General features: G+C 43.5%; 2 protein-coding genes across 2 annotated transcripts; one reads left to right on the top strand and one right to left on the bottom strand.

The window, feature by feature from the left end:
• Nucleotides 1–481: 481 nt before the first annotated feature.
• On the bottom strand, nt 482–6783 carry alg2 (ALG2 alpha-1,3/1,6-mannosyltransferase). Its single transcript, XM_080768087.1, has 6 exons — nt 6654–6783; nt 4042–4238; nt 3715–3852; nt 3361–3528; nt 1040–2182; nt 482–919 (listed from the first exon to the last, which is right to left on the bottom strand). Exons 2-5 carry the CDS (start codon nt 4210–4212, stop codon nt 1442–1444), a joined length of 1218 nt encoding a protein of 405 aa, XP_080624213.1. The 5' UTR covers nt 4213–4238; nt 6654–6783; the 3' UTR covers nt 482–919; nt 1040–1441.
• A 326-nt stretch (nt 6784–7109) lies between these two features.
• On the top strand, nt 7110–12180 carry sec61b (SEC61 translocon subunit beta). Its single transcript, XM_080768423.1, has 4 exons — nt 7110–7245; nt 7852–7949; nt 8982–9086; nt 11262–12180. The coding sequence occupies exons 1-4, from the start codon at nt 7243–7245 to the stop codon at nt 11347–11349; spliced, it is 294 nt and encodes a 97-aa protein (XP_080624549.1). The 5' UTR covers nt 7110–7242; the 3' UTR covers nt 11350–12180.
• The last annotated feature ends 1545 nt before the right edge of the window (nt 12181–13725 follow it).

Here is a 13725-nt window from a genome sequence, read left to right as displayed (position 1 = left end):
CCGACAGCATTCTAGCCGACGGGGCAACGGTCCGATCCGCAGAGGGGGGACATTCGCTGCGATGCGAAAAAGCGATGGTCCGACATGCGCTGCTCCCGTGCTTGCGGTTAGGGTTAGGTTGGTCGAAGTGAGAGCTGGTTTTATATCCCGGACATAATATGAAACGTACAGATTGTAGCTTTAAGACAGACAGCCTAATGCATTGCAATTTCTCCGTTATGTACATCATGTTGACTTTGTTAAATAAACACTGCTGCAAATCTTTCCCAGCCAGGTTGAAACGTTTTGATAAACAGCTTGACACCCCACGTTCAACTGAAAGAGCAAGAGATGGATTAATGTTAACAATGTTTCTGTGCTTCTTCTCTCACCCACAAAGTCCATAGTAAACAGTATTAAAGGCCACAAAAAACTTCCCAACAAAGCAAACAACACAGAGTCAGGAAACTATGTGTCCTCGTTGTTACTATTGTGTCACGTCTATACAGTAGGAGGGCCGAAGAGGCTAGCGCACAGACGCCGACCTTCTGCTATTCTCCCTGCTGATAATGACCGAGGCGCAGACATACTGCCCATCAGCCAGACTTCTAATAAAGCCAAACAGTCCCTATCATCTGCTAATAACCTCAGAGCCATGGACAGGCCAATGCGCTCGCTCATTGTGAGCTGTGAACAAGGCTCTGAGAGGACAGGAAGTATCGCAAAGCATCTTGCTTATCGATTTGGTGCTGTGGGCTGCCTCATGGCGCCTGGTGGTAACTACATTCTTCCTCACTCCCATACACACACAGACAAAAGGCTACTGTAGAGAGAGGGGGGGTTGGAAACAACACATAGACAATGCAAAACATTGCAGTCTAACGATCAATCTTTTTGGTAGACTCATTTCTTAGGCCTGTGGTTGTGGAGCTGCCGCACACTTACCACACACACACACACACACACACACACACACACACACACACACACACACACACACACACACACACACACACACACACACACACACACACACACACACACACACACACACACACACACACACACACACACACACACACACACACACACACACACACACACACACACAGGTTGGTATTTCTACAGCGGCAGGGCAGGTAAACTCGTTACTCTTTTGTTAATTGGTACAGAGATTCCATCTTTTTTTTTCTCTCTCAGCAACCCCTCCAGGGGAATGCTGATTAATTGTCATTAGAGTCCTCACAATATCCCCTTTCCAGACCTCTACCATCACACACATACATTCTCTACGTTGCCAAACCCCCCCACTACCCCCTACTCCCTGTGGACTAATGCAACCTCAACCTCCAAGTGTTCAGTGTTACGGAATTGCTGCTCCCAGCAGCACATCACGGCTCGAGACCAGTGTGTTGTTCTACCCAGTTGTTCTCCCGTGGTCTCTCTGCCAGTGGCATTGGCTTCACTGGGTCAGCCTGAGGATATAACCGTGTAGCTGGTCTGAGAAGGCCTGCAGAGAGAATGTATCCTGCACCCTCCTCCTCCCAGCTTGTCCCATGTCTGCACGCAGCTGAGGCTCACTCAGCAGCCTCTCCATGGCCTTGGAGAAGGCCTCCGCCGTGGGCTCGCACAGGAACCCCGTCTCCCCGTCCACCACACTCTCCAGGGGCCCCCCGGAGTTCACTGCGACCACGGGGCAGCAGCAGTACATGGCCTCCACGGGAACGATTCCAAAGTGTTCTCTGCTCGGGGTGTACAGCACGGCCGCGCTGCCCCGCAGCAGCGCCACCTTCAGGGAGTCGGAGGGCGAGCGTAGGAAAGTGACGCAGCCCTTCAGGCCAAGCCGCGCCGTCAGCTCCTTCAGCTCCACGTAGTGCTGCACGTTCTCAGTAACTCGTTCGTCGTACCCCCCCGCCACCACCAGGTGGACACCTGATCTCTGCCCCGGGGGCAGGCTCTTTCTCAGGGCGGCCAGGGCTTCAAGGGCCAGTCCCAGGTTCTTCTTGCGTTCGTAGCGGTTAAGAGAGAGGAACGTGCAAGAGGTTCCCTCTGGGAGCAGTCCTTGGAGGCCCTGCTCCTCAGTGGGGGGGCAGTCGAAGGTGCTTGTGCTTAATGAAGGATAAAGGACGTCCGTCTGGACTTCTCCGAGACTAAGGAAGGTCTCCCTGAACACTCCTGCAGTGAACTGGCTGTTTACCAGGATCTAGGAAGTAGAGAGACATCAGTTCTTAATCATCTCATAAACTGTACACACATTACATCATCTTAGGTTAGAGTCTAAGATGACAGCTGTATTTAGTAGACTTGCTTTAAGTTAAGAATTACTGTATACAGTACTTTTTTTTTTACGTTAGTTCTTAATTAATTCCAGTGCTTTCAGTTTTTATAAGTGTATTTATTTCACCTTAACATGGGATATGCTTCCCCAGAAATATTACATATGGCTTTCTCCAGCTGAGAGCAGCCAGGCAGACAGAGGCAGGATTATATTTCTTCTTTGTTAACATCTCTACATTTCTTACGTTTATTTTAAATGTCTGTTCGAGACGGCATGAGTATCAAGTTAACTGCATCTGCTAAGATGTGCTTAAATTCAAAAAAGAGAGGTTGCCCGTCTCGTACTATGGCAACTTCAAAATGAACCTGCAAACAGACAGGTTAAAGTTTAACCATTAAACTGTGGCAATTGGTCATAGTATAAATAAGGCAGCAGCTTTGACCGGCCATGTCGCATCATGTTTTATGACCCCAGTGCATATGGTTGATCAACAGGGTTTAAAAGACAGTGACAGCTTTTTGTATAACATTGGGTATGCCTACATATTTTTTTTCCCATGCCAATTCTCTTTCTTCCCTTTGCTGTAACTGAGGTATTGTGTTTGACTGAATATGTGGAGGTAATCATTGTATACACTTAGTTATGACAAGTGCACTGTTTGTCAGTCTCAGAAGAATCAATGATGATTTGTCTCTTGTGTGTTTGACTGAAAATGCCTTTAGAGGTTGCTGGCTGGGCTTAGCCTATCTCAGCTTGATCGATCCTGATCACTCAATTTGAAATTGGCTGTAGTGGAAGTGAAAAATCTGCATGTCGCATCAATCCAGATCAACTGTGACTCCAAGTTTAAGTTCAAGATATCTTGCGTCAGCTTTCTGTAACAGAGCCCAGGACTTTAAAATGAGGGCCCAAAGGCTATCGGATGTGCTGCCTGTGAAGATTAGGCTGGTAACCCATGTCTTCTTTTAAATCATTGTATATGTAGATAGCCATTTTACTGGGTTTTTTTTTGTACCTTAATTTAATTCCGGGACATTGTGTAGTTATTATTATTATTGGAGGTAATATAGAACAACCAAATGGGTTCTGTATGAAGCCCCTACCATGTCAGCCATGCCAGTGGTGCGTTCCTCCAGCCAGTCGATAGGAGCACGGTACAGCTTCTTCAGGGCCGACGTTCTCTGGGTCAGCAGCTGGTCTGGGAAGTGACAGTAGAACAAAACCTTCTTCCTTTGACGGGACAGCCTCAACACTGGGATACACACTGACACCTGGGGCAAAATGAGAGGTGTATACAAATAAACACAGAGAGGCGAGAGAGAGAATGACAATGTACTTGAGTATGTGTGCGCACGCGTGTGAGAGAGAGAGAGAGAGAAAGCCATGTAATAGAGACAGCGATTGAGAAATACACATTACTGGTGGACAAAGTGAGAAGCGAAGTGAGTATTAATGACCTGATCACAGAAGATAACATCATATTCAACCCCGCTAAAGAAGATCAGGTAGACAGCCACATAAATCATCCTTAGGTAGGCACATAGTGCATGCAGGTAGCCGCCCACACTGGTCGGTAGCCAGTCACCAACACACACCTACAGAAGAGAGCGAGAGGGGGAAATTATTACGGGAAATACTACAAAAAACAAAACAAAAAAAGTACTTAAGAACAGTACTTGAATAAATGTACTTAGTTACTTTCCACAACTGCATATTATAAACACACACTGTTATCTGCAGAGGTGTATGAGGGCAAGTGCGTGCATGTGTAGCCATCTACCCACCACAGGCAGGTCTGGGTCCAGAGTCTCAGGGAAGCAGTGTGTGGGGTCATGATGTGCTGTCCAGATCTGAACACTACACCCTTGAGACTTCAGTGCAACAGCTGCATCCACCACCAGCCGCTCTGCTCCACCTATGCCCAGGTCTGGATGGAGGAACACCACTCGTGCCATGTTGGATGAGTGAGAACTTTCTCAAGCTAAATGAGGATAAGACAGAAGTTCTCATAATCGGTTCTAGTAAGCAGAAAGAATCAATAATAAGCAGACTTGGTAACCTGACTGTAGAAAGTAACAGTACAGTAAAGAACCTGGGGGTTATTATTGATTCTGAATTGGATTTTAATTCACACATTAATCATGTTACCAAGATTGCCTTTTTTCACCTTAGAAATATTGCACGAATCAGAGCATATTTGTCCTTGGACGATGCAAAAACGCTAATCCACGCCTTTGTTTTTTCTCGGCTTGACTACTGCAATGCACTTTTTTCAGGACTGCCTAAGAAAACAACTGACAGATTACAACTTGTCCAAAATACAGCAGCCAGAGTTTTAACTAGAACTAAGATGAGAGAACATATTACTCCAGTTTTGGCTTCACTGCACTGGCTTCCGGTTGTTTTTAGGATTGATTTTAAAATTATTTTACTTGTCTATAAAGCTCTCAATGGTCTCGGACCTTCCTACCTACATGACTGCCTGCCTAAATATGTCCCAAACCGCCCCCTAAGGTCTTCCACTGCTGGCCTGCTCGCTTTGCCAAAAAAAATGGCAACTAAAAAATACGGGGAAGCAGCTTTTTGCTTCTACGGGCCGTCGGCATGGAACATTGGAACAAGCTCCCACTGTACCTTCGTCAGGCAGCCTCTGTAGACATTTTTAAAGCTCAGCTCAAGACCCACTTCTACAACATTGCTTTTAATTGATATTTTATTTTTTGTTATTCATGTCCTCACTGTATTCCATTACTGCTTTTTTTTATGTTGTTGCCTTGCTTTTCTTTTATTCTCCATTGTTCTGTAAAGCACTTTGAGCTGCATTTCATGTCATGAAAAGTGCTATACAAATAAAGTTTTATTATTATTATTATCCTTCAGACAAAAATAAAAATTTCATTTTTAAATTCCATACTTTTCCAGAATTCTTGGTCAATTTGTCACACCATATTTGACATATACAAATAGAAAATAGAACTAAAGTCCACTGACTTTGCTTCATTGTCTGTTAATAAGAATAACTGAAACGGTCATATCATATTTCCCAATAATATATTATTGTTCTCCTTGTGTTATAAATAAGAATGGAAAATTAGCCAAAACAAAATGATTACATGCTTGCGCTGTCTGTGCAGTCTCATTTATTCACCGTGTCCATGTGTGTGGATTTGGTCGAGTCTTTAGTCAATATGTCAATAGTCTACTATGGACTCTGGAAACATCATTATTTTTCTATAGAGGGTATGCGCATGACATCATCATCAAACCCGGAAGTTATGCAGGAACGCCTACTGAGTGGCAAAAAACTACTTTCTTGCCTTGACAGCCCATTCATCCGAACAGAAAGGTTGTATTTGATTGCATTAAACGACGATAAACAACCTTAAACTCACTTTGTCACTAATTTTGCCACTCGATTTGCCATTCACTTCATGCATATGCATACCCTCTATACACTATACTTTTCCATACTTATTTATCCAGACCTGGAAATTACTAAAATCAAAATAAATTACAAATGTATGGAATTATATTTTAGTAATTATTGTGTAGGAAACTGTGCTTCTTTGAACAAAAGTGCACCTGGTTTGAACTCCTTGAGCTCCTGAAAATGTGTATGCTTGACACAAGTCAGAATCCTCCCATGTCACCTAGCATAATGAAAAGTTGTGTGTTTGGTGGCCTGGTGGGAGAGTAGGTTAGCATAGGTCACTCACTCAAATGATTTGTATGGATACAAACACCAGTCTTCTGCCACAAGAAGACCAGAAAATCTAAATTAGTATCCACTGTCTATAACATCTTTAAGGAGCTGCCGATGGGTGGATGGATGATTTTATTTTATTAGTGTACAACTGAATTTTCTTGATGGCATCAATCCGATGCAGCAATAGAATGCATAGTAGCAGCATAAGTACTAATACACACCAGTTATTATCCACAATGACATGTGGAGCTGCTCTGCTGACATGAAGATTAGCCTAGCCTTGTGCAGACGTATAGTATAGGACCTTTTATAAATGTGTTTAACACCTTAAACAAGCTTGAATCCACTGTGGTTATAGCTACTACCATTCTGAATCAATAAACGTGGCTGCATTATATTTGACGTCACCTGGCTGTCAGAGCACCTGCAGTGTACATTGATAACATCATCACACATCGTCTTCAGTCTTGGCTGTTTAATTTGAAAGAAACGTTTTAATGTTTAACGATCTATAGACAGACCTTGTTTTAAAAAATGAATTAATACAATTGTTTTTGGGAAATATAACTTTAACTGTATCGTAATAACTATAGTTCGTAATTGTATAATTACAAATTAAATGGAATTCGAACAGTGGGACAAGGTTAAAAAGGAGGGGGGGATCAGACAATCACACAACAAACACATTACCTTTGTATCTCGAATCTAGCCAAGTTTGTACACCTCTGACCATCACAATCCCTGGTTCATTTATCGTGAATTAGCCTGAAACTCTACCATTGGCCGCCATGGTGGCTCTAATTCTTCAATTGCAATCCAAAGACTGTCATCTCCTTGTAGGAACCACAATGGCGTCTTCTTCCTCTACCTTCCTGCTAGACACGTCACCCCTCGCCAGAAGCGACCAAAATCCTGCCTGTAAATGTCATCACAAAAGCCATGTCCAAATACGACAAAACCAAACAAATAATGTTTTTAAATCTGCCTTTCTACAAGAAAACCTAAATGTGTGCACACGAAACAAGCTGTTTGGTCGTTAGTTTATTTTAGAGAATGAACGCGGTCAGGCATCGCCGTGGTCCACTGCGGTGGACTTGTGTTTTAGCAGTCGTGTCCTTTTTAGACTAGCGTCATCTTTCTGGGCTCTCTTCGCATGTTTCACTGACTGGCTGCCCACTACTGCTCATTGACGTGGACATCACATCAGGGTGAACAACAATACAACATCACTTCAGGATTTCATTTTCGTCCTACAGCAGAACATTAATTAACAGCTAAAATGGTGAGTGTGTTTCCCTGTTCTTCTGCCTCTATCTGGAGAACGATAGAAGCCAGCTCAGTTTCAGAGCAGCTAACTATTCTGGAGCTAGCTTGCTAACTGACTTATGTCTTTTCATTTGTAGACGTGGCTAAACATTAGGTTTGGCTGACTAGTCTACAACCCTTTTAGTTGATCTCATTTTGTGAAAGGATGACGGTTATTAATGCAGAACATGCCAACAGAGGCCATCTATACTAGTTTATTACTGTATATGCAGAACATGCCAACAGAGGCTACAGTATGCTAGTTTATTACTGTATATGAGCCAGCCATAAGAAGCTAAGGCCTTATAGCCATCAATTCCAGAGAAAAGATACTTCAGACTCAGAGTTGGGATGTGGTTTTTAATTCAAATTGTGTTTTTGCATGTGAATATTGGATATGGAGTGAAAGTCCATGTAAATTAGAGTCGTGTCTGTCTCTAACCCTGAACTAAACTTGAACCCTGAGGGTTTATTGGGTTATCCTTTTAGCATTCTTTTGTATGAATCTGTGCCACTGTGCCTTTTTTTTGCAAGCATCAATTAATCTGTATTGTGTCACTATATTCTTGTTTTTCTGTCTCAGCCTGGACCAGCAGCAAGTGCAACCAACGTTGGGGCTTCCAGCCGCTCCCCCAGCAAGACAGTAGCCCCCCGGGCAGCAGGCTCCACAGTCAGACAGAGGTAACTGTCCCAGTCCCACATCCCACCAATGTGACCCTTAAATCCTTACTGTTTGCAATGTATCCTGCCCAGATTATGGCATAGGCATTAAATTAATGAATTGGCCATGATCAGTCAGCTTCTTCCAAAATTATATTAACAATATCGACTATACCCGGTGTGAACCTTGCCAACAGATTATTTAGCAGCTAGCAACGTTTAAGGCAAAACAGTGGTTCTCAAACATTTTCGTGTCAAGGACCCGCAAATTGATACGTATTAGGTAGTTGACCCTTATTTGTAAATATTTTGTGCCAGCAGCCAGGGACCCCAATGGGAAAATAATATTGTAAGGTAGGGAGAGTGAAACCTAGTATGATACCTAACTTCTAGACTGTGACACAATAGTGACATGAAAACATCCTAATTTTCTTGGGGGTCCCCGGACCCCACTCTTAGTACCACAGGTTTAAGAACACACACACACTCTACATCCATGTGGCATTGTAATGACAAAAGTGACAATGTACACCAAAAAATCAAATACAAATTATGCTGTCCATTATTGTCTAGATATACCTCACCCTCATTTAACATAGTGCTGTAATGAATGAAAGTGGGCTTTCTTTCACCCTCCCCTATGTTTTTGTGGTCTCTGTGTAGATTACAGCAGCAGATAGATGTTGGTGCTTCACTGCTTTGGCCTTAATCAGTATGTAATCAGGAGCTCACTGTCCAGTCTCTCATTATTACCCACTACAATGACCCTCTTCATTACCTCCTTAACCCTCATTTAATCTCATCACTAGAGTAAACTATCCATGAATCACTCAGGCCTGCCATCTCTAGCACCTGTATTGTGGATGTAGTGTAAATCTATGATGGCCTGGGGTTGATTAATGACTGCTTTTTATGAGTCACAGTTCAGATCCTCCTCAATAGTGGATGGGGGACTCATATCTTTAGACTGGTCTGAATTCTCACTGTGTGACCTTACTCTTTTGGGTAACTGATTTAGAATCTTGAACTGAGTTTATGTTTTTGTTTCCGTAGGAAAGCAACCAGCAGTGGTACACGCAGCGCAGGCAGGACCACAACATCGGCAGGCACAGGGGGCATGTGGCGCTTCTACACAGAAGACTCACCCGGACTCAAAGTGTAAGACTTCTATAGATGTTACCAGCACACACAGGGGCGCGCAGCGGACTGACCTCTTGCTTCCTTCTATGCATGAGGAGTCCAAGCTGCTTCTTTTCACCTGACAGGGGGGAGTTTCCCTGGCCGGACGTAGCGTGTGGTAGTTAGAGACCAGGATTACTGCATGTTTTTTGTGAGGGTACCTACCCTATGGGTCATGGGGAGAACATGCAAACTCCACACAGAAAGGCCCTTTCGCCAAACCCCGCCTCGGGTATGGGCACTGATGAGAGAGGAGAGAATACGCCCACAGCGTCCCCAGCGGGAATCAAACCCAGGACCATCTAGCTGTGAGGCGACGGCACTACCAACTGTGACACCGTGCCTCTCGTACACCGTACAATTCTCAGTTTGATTAGGTGAAGGGCAGTGTATGGTAGACAGACGGATGTGTTGTTGGCCACCTAACAGCATGAGGGAGATTCAAGGATCAAATGCGATAGTATTTGCGCCTTTGATCCATGAAAATCTGCTTGAAAACAGACCCATGATTTGTTATTGAGCCGACACATAAGTCACTTCCGCGATCCGAGTCACAGACAAAGAGCAAAGCGAGCCAAGATTGTCTGTACCCCCTCGTTCACTGCATTGGACTGGGTTTCCCAGAAGCCCTTGCAAGCCGGCGGTTGGTTGATTTCCGGTTACATCATCATCATAACAAGTCCACCTGGTCACAATGTCCGTGACAAAACCGGATTTCTATATAACCATCTAACACCGGCAAATTAAACACATAAAACAAATGGTTGGTTTAGCATATTACGCATGGAAAGACAATGGAATAAATGTTGTGGAAGGCGGGTTATGTGTTGAGACTAGATAAATTACAGTTCACAGTGCAAGCCATTGTAGACACTCAAATGTGTGACTGCTTTATTGTCACATCACACGAAGTGGGTAAAGAATAATTTTTGTAGTTTTTGTTAGAAGAGAGGGTAGAGTAAGAGCAGGAAAGAAAAAAAGTTTTAACTTAATGTTGCATATTCCATATTGGTGTGTGTGCGCGCGCAACTGTGCATGTAGGTAGGTCGTAGAGGCTTATTGTCGGTATCAGCCAGAACGCGGGAGTCTTATCTCCGCTTTGCAGTGTAGGAGACCCCTGGGAGATGGATTGCAACACCTGTCGCCTACCATCACCCAAGCCGTGGTACTCATACACTGTGTTGGCGGTGCCTGGGATTGTACCCATGACGTTGTGGTCAAGAGGCGAGTGCTGTACCCACTGAGCTACCGGGACACTGCTCTCACAACAATTTAGCATTGTTGCATGTTGGTGTGTGTGCACGATTTCAACTGTGCACGTAAGCGTACAGCTTTCTAGTGTGAAGCAAGCATACCATCTCTCTCCTAAAAACACTCGGCACCATTATCATAAACTTCATTCCACTACAGAATCCTCAACAACACTCATGTCTCCTGACCATACACAGCCATGGTGGATCAATGGTGCTGTAGTGGGTATTGAGCAGTGGAGGGAGGGCAGTCTAGCGGGTACAGTGCTGTATATCGAGTGCATGTTTGTTCCTGCTTTAGACGCTGGTCTCAAAGCTTCATTAAAGGATCCGCTCTGAAAGGTCAACTCAATTACAGCCGTCTGACAGGAGGATGAGGAGGGGGAACCGGAGGAGATGGTTGGCATGGCAATGCTGCTACTTAGCGATGCACCCCATCCAAACCCACCCCCCACCCGCCCCACTCAGTCCCTCCTTCAGAGATGAGAGCCCCTCCTTATTTCTAGAGCTCATCAATAAAATCAACCACTCCAATAAAGCCTGATATATACTTATTTGCATGCCGGTATCTCTCAGCTCTACAAGCTCGCAATGCACAACTAAAGCCCAACACACACCGTCTGTGAAGCAGGTGCGCAGCGACGCGGCGGCAACGCCTGGAAAATAGAACAGTGGCGTATTGGAGCGTCAGGCGAGGCGTGAACGCGCGGTGGGATAGGTTCATTGAAAATAACGGAGGTGGCTGTTTTGACGCTCGGCGTTCACAGACGGTGTGTGTTGGGCTTAAGTATAAATCAGGCATTAGTCTAGTCGTGGCTTGGATGGTAGCAAATGGTGAGTGTGATGTCAGTGAGTGCAATAACCTGGGTGTTAATGATGATTTCTGTGGTTTTTTTCCCGACAGAGGGCCGGTGCCAGTGCTGGTGATGAGTTTGCTGTTCATCGCCTCTGTCTTCATGCTGCACATCTGGGGGAAGTACACCCGCTCTTAAACTCCGCCCCTTGACCACCAACCCTCTCATCTCTGCCGCTGCGACCCAGCTTCTTAACACAACGGACCTGGACCAAACGAACGAATGAACTTCCATTACTCCTTGGCTCCCCTCCCCCGACACTACATCGTACATGCACACCCCTTTGCTATCGCTCATACAACCTGAGTTTGTGTGACCCCATTTTAGTTGGTGACCTTCATTTGCATTGATATCCACCTTAGTTTTTTTTTACCGATCTTATGTTTTTAAGACCAGTCGGATGAAGGAGAGGATATAATGTGTGTAAGTGTGTTATCCCCCTCCCTCTGAGCAGCAACAGCGGAGCACTGTGAGCTGGTTCAGTGTAGCGTTCATGGACATGGTCATTTTCAGGCCCCCACTCGACATCTCTTTTCTGCCTGATTTAGAACATGCAAGTCCTTTTGTTAATGGCATTTGTACAAAAAATATTTGATATTACACAATAAAATACATTAAAACATGTGTATTTGAGTGGAAGCCCCTGCTCATTGGAGAGATGCAGTTTATGTATCCAAGAGGGTTTTTATAACTACACTTTAAATGCGTAATGTTGCTGGTTTGAGGTGTCATTTGAAGCAGCCCACAGTAGAATATCACCTGCAGTGTGGTAGTTTTGTTCTCCACTGAACATTTCACAACTCATCTTGTCTATTCTAGGTCTGTGCCAAATGGCATGCAAATTTATTTCACTTTATCATCCAATGCATTTCATTGAGCAGTGAACACGGAAGATGTGGCAGAAAGTTCTGATAATCACAGCAAAGTATTTTAAATAAAGTTGTACACTTCAGTGTGATTAACAACTTATTACACTTGTCATGATGTAGCTCAAAGCCAAGAATGATTCCCCTTTAATGTGTGACAGCCTATACATTATCACTAATCCTAATCCTGAGTGTTACATTACTTTTTTCTTTTCATTTTTTTTCCAGTTGTTTATTCAAGATTCAGGGAATACAGTAAATCAAATAATGACAGCATATGTGACACACCCATACGGAACATATCAAATAGATAACATGTATGATCTAGCCTGATGCCAGAATTATGGCTGGTACAAATGCATCTCTTGACATAAATCTGTTGCCTTATAACATAGAAATGGAGATGTCAAGATCTAATGATTTACATTAGATTAAGTACTAAATATGTCACATGAGCCATGCCCCCCCCATTTCGCTCCTATAGCTACTCTGAATCAAGTGAGCAACACCACTTGATGATAAAAATAAAGCTTGTGTGGCCATTAGAGATACATTAAAATGATTGTCCTGGAAGAAGTAGCTGCAGCATAATTTAATTTAACAGTGATTTCTGATTTAAGTTATTTACACATTACTGAATTAAAATTTTCAATTGTATTTTTGTGCAGGCATTTAGACATTTGCGTTATGTATTGATTGCTGATACAATACACATTGCTGTGTATCAATCATAGCTGTGATTTGAGAATACTCGCCTGCAGTGATATTGTCCACCTGAGGGGGGCGCTGCAGATTGTTTGAATATCACTACGAGACAGCCCTTTGCAGAGAGGGACAAGCATGAACATACTGTATTATTACTGTAGTATTCCACTGCACCTTTCATCCTATAGGACATTTTTACATTACAGATTACAGAATGGCATATTTAATGGGTATAAGCAGCCTGGTTATGTAGGCTAGTCTGACCATTGATTGAATGAGAGCAGTGTATTCAGGTGGACTGAGCTTACATTTATTATTTATTATTACATAATTGTCTAATGCCATAATCATTTCCATGTTGAAAAAACTTCATACATTTTCAAACATCAAAACATAGCAGAAGTACAACCTCACAATGCATTGCAATTTGATGCGTTGTGGACTTGTAGATTGGCTTTCATTATTCTTATTCTTTAAGCATAACGTTATTACATGTCAGTAATTTTTAGGGCATTGTCATATCTGCCCTGTGGGATGTTTGTTTACGAAGCCTAAAAGGCAAACAGAAATGTATTTATTTTTCATGTCTTGTAATGTTAAAATCTCAATTATATGTGTGACAATTAACTGTAAAGTAAGATGTCATGATCATGACAACCCTATAGCGCAATGTCAACATTGTACTGTAAAACCTGTGTCCAATCCACATCCACAGGTTAGCTCTTAAATATCATCATACCACAGGCTGTGTGTGTGTGTGTGTGTGTGTGTGTGTGTGTGTGTGTGTGTGTGTGTGTGTGTGTGTGTGTGCATGTGTGTGTGTGTGCGTGTGCGTGTGCGTGTGTGTGTGTGTGTGTGTGTGTGTGTGTGTGCGTGTGCGTGTGTGTGTGTGTGTGTGTGTGTGTGTGTGTGTGTGTGTGTGTGTGTGTGTGTGTGTGTGTGT

The sequence above is a fragment of the Protomyctophum bolini genome (genome assembly GCF_963924005.1).
Source record: "Protomyctophum bolini genome assembly, chromosome: 7".
In the NCBI taxonomy this organism is placed as follows: Eukaryota; Metazoa; Chordata; class Actinopteri; order Myctophiformes; family Myctophidae; genus Protomyctophum; species Protomyctophum bolini.
The sequence above is the reverse complement of the archived record's forward strand: the minus strand, read 5'-3'. Positions and strand labels throughout refer to the sequence as shown.

Coding starts and splice junctions, on each gene's coding strand:
- alg2 (XM_080768087.1), bottom strand. CDS start 4,212: ATGGCACGAGTGGTGTTCCTCCATCCAGACCTGGGCATAGGTGGAGCA. Junction 3,853..4,041: donor TGGACCCAGACCTGCCTGTG/GTGGGTAGATGG, acceptor TCTCTTCTGTAG/GTGTGTGTTGGTGACTGGCT. Junction 3,529..3,714: donor ATGTTATCTTCTGTGATCAG/GTCATTAATACT, acceptor ATTTTGCCCCAG/GTGTCAGTGTGTATCCCAGT.
- sec61b (XM_080768423.1), top strand. Junction 7,950..8,981: donor GGCTCCACAGTCAGACAGAG/GTAACTGTCCCA, acceptor TTGTTTCCGTAG/GAAAGCAACCAGCAGTGGTA. Junction 9,087..11,261: donor GACTCACCCGGACTCAAAGT/GTAAGACTTCTA, acceptor TTTTCCCGACAG/AGGGCCGGTGCCAGTGCTGG.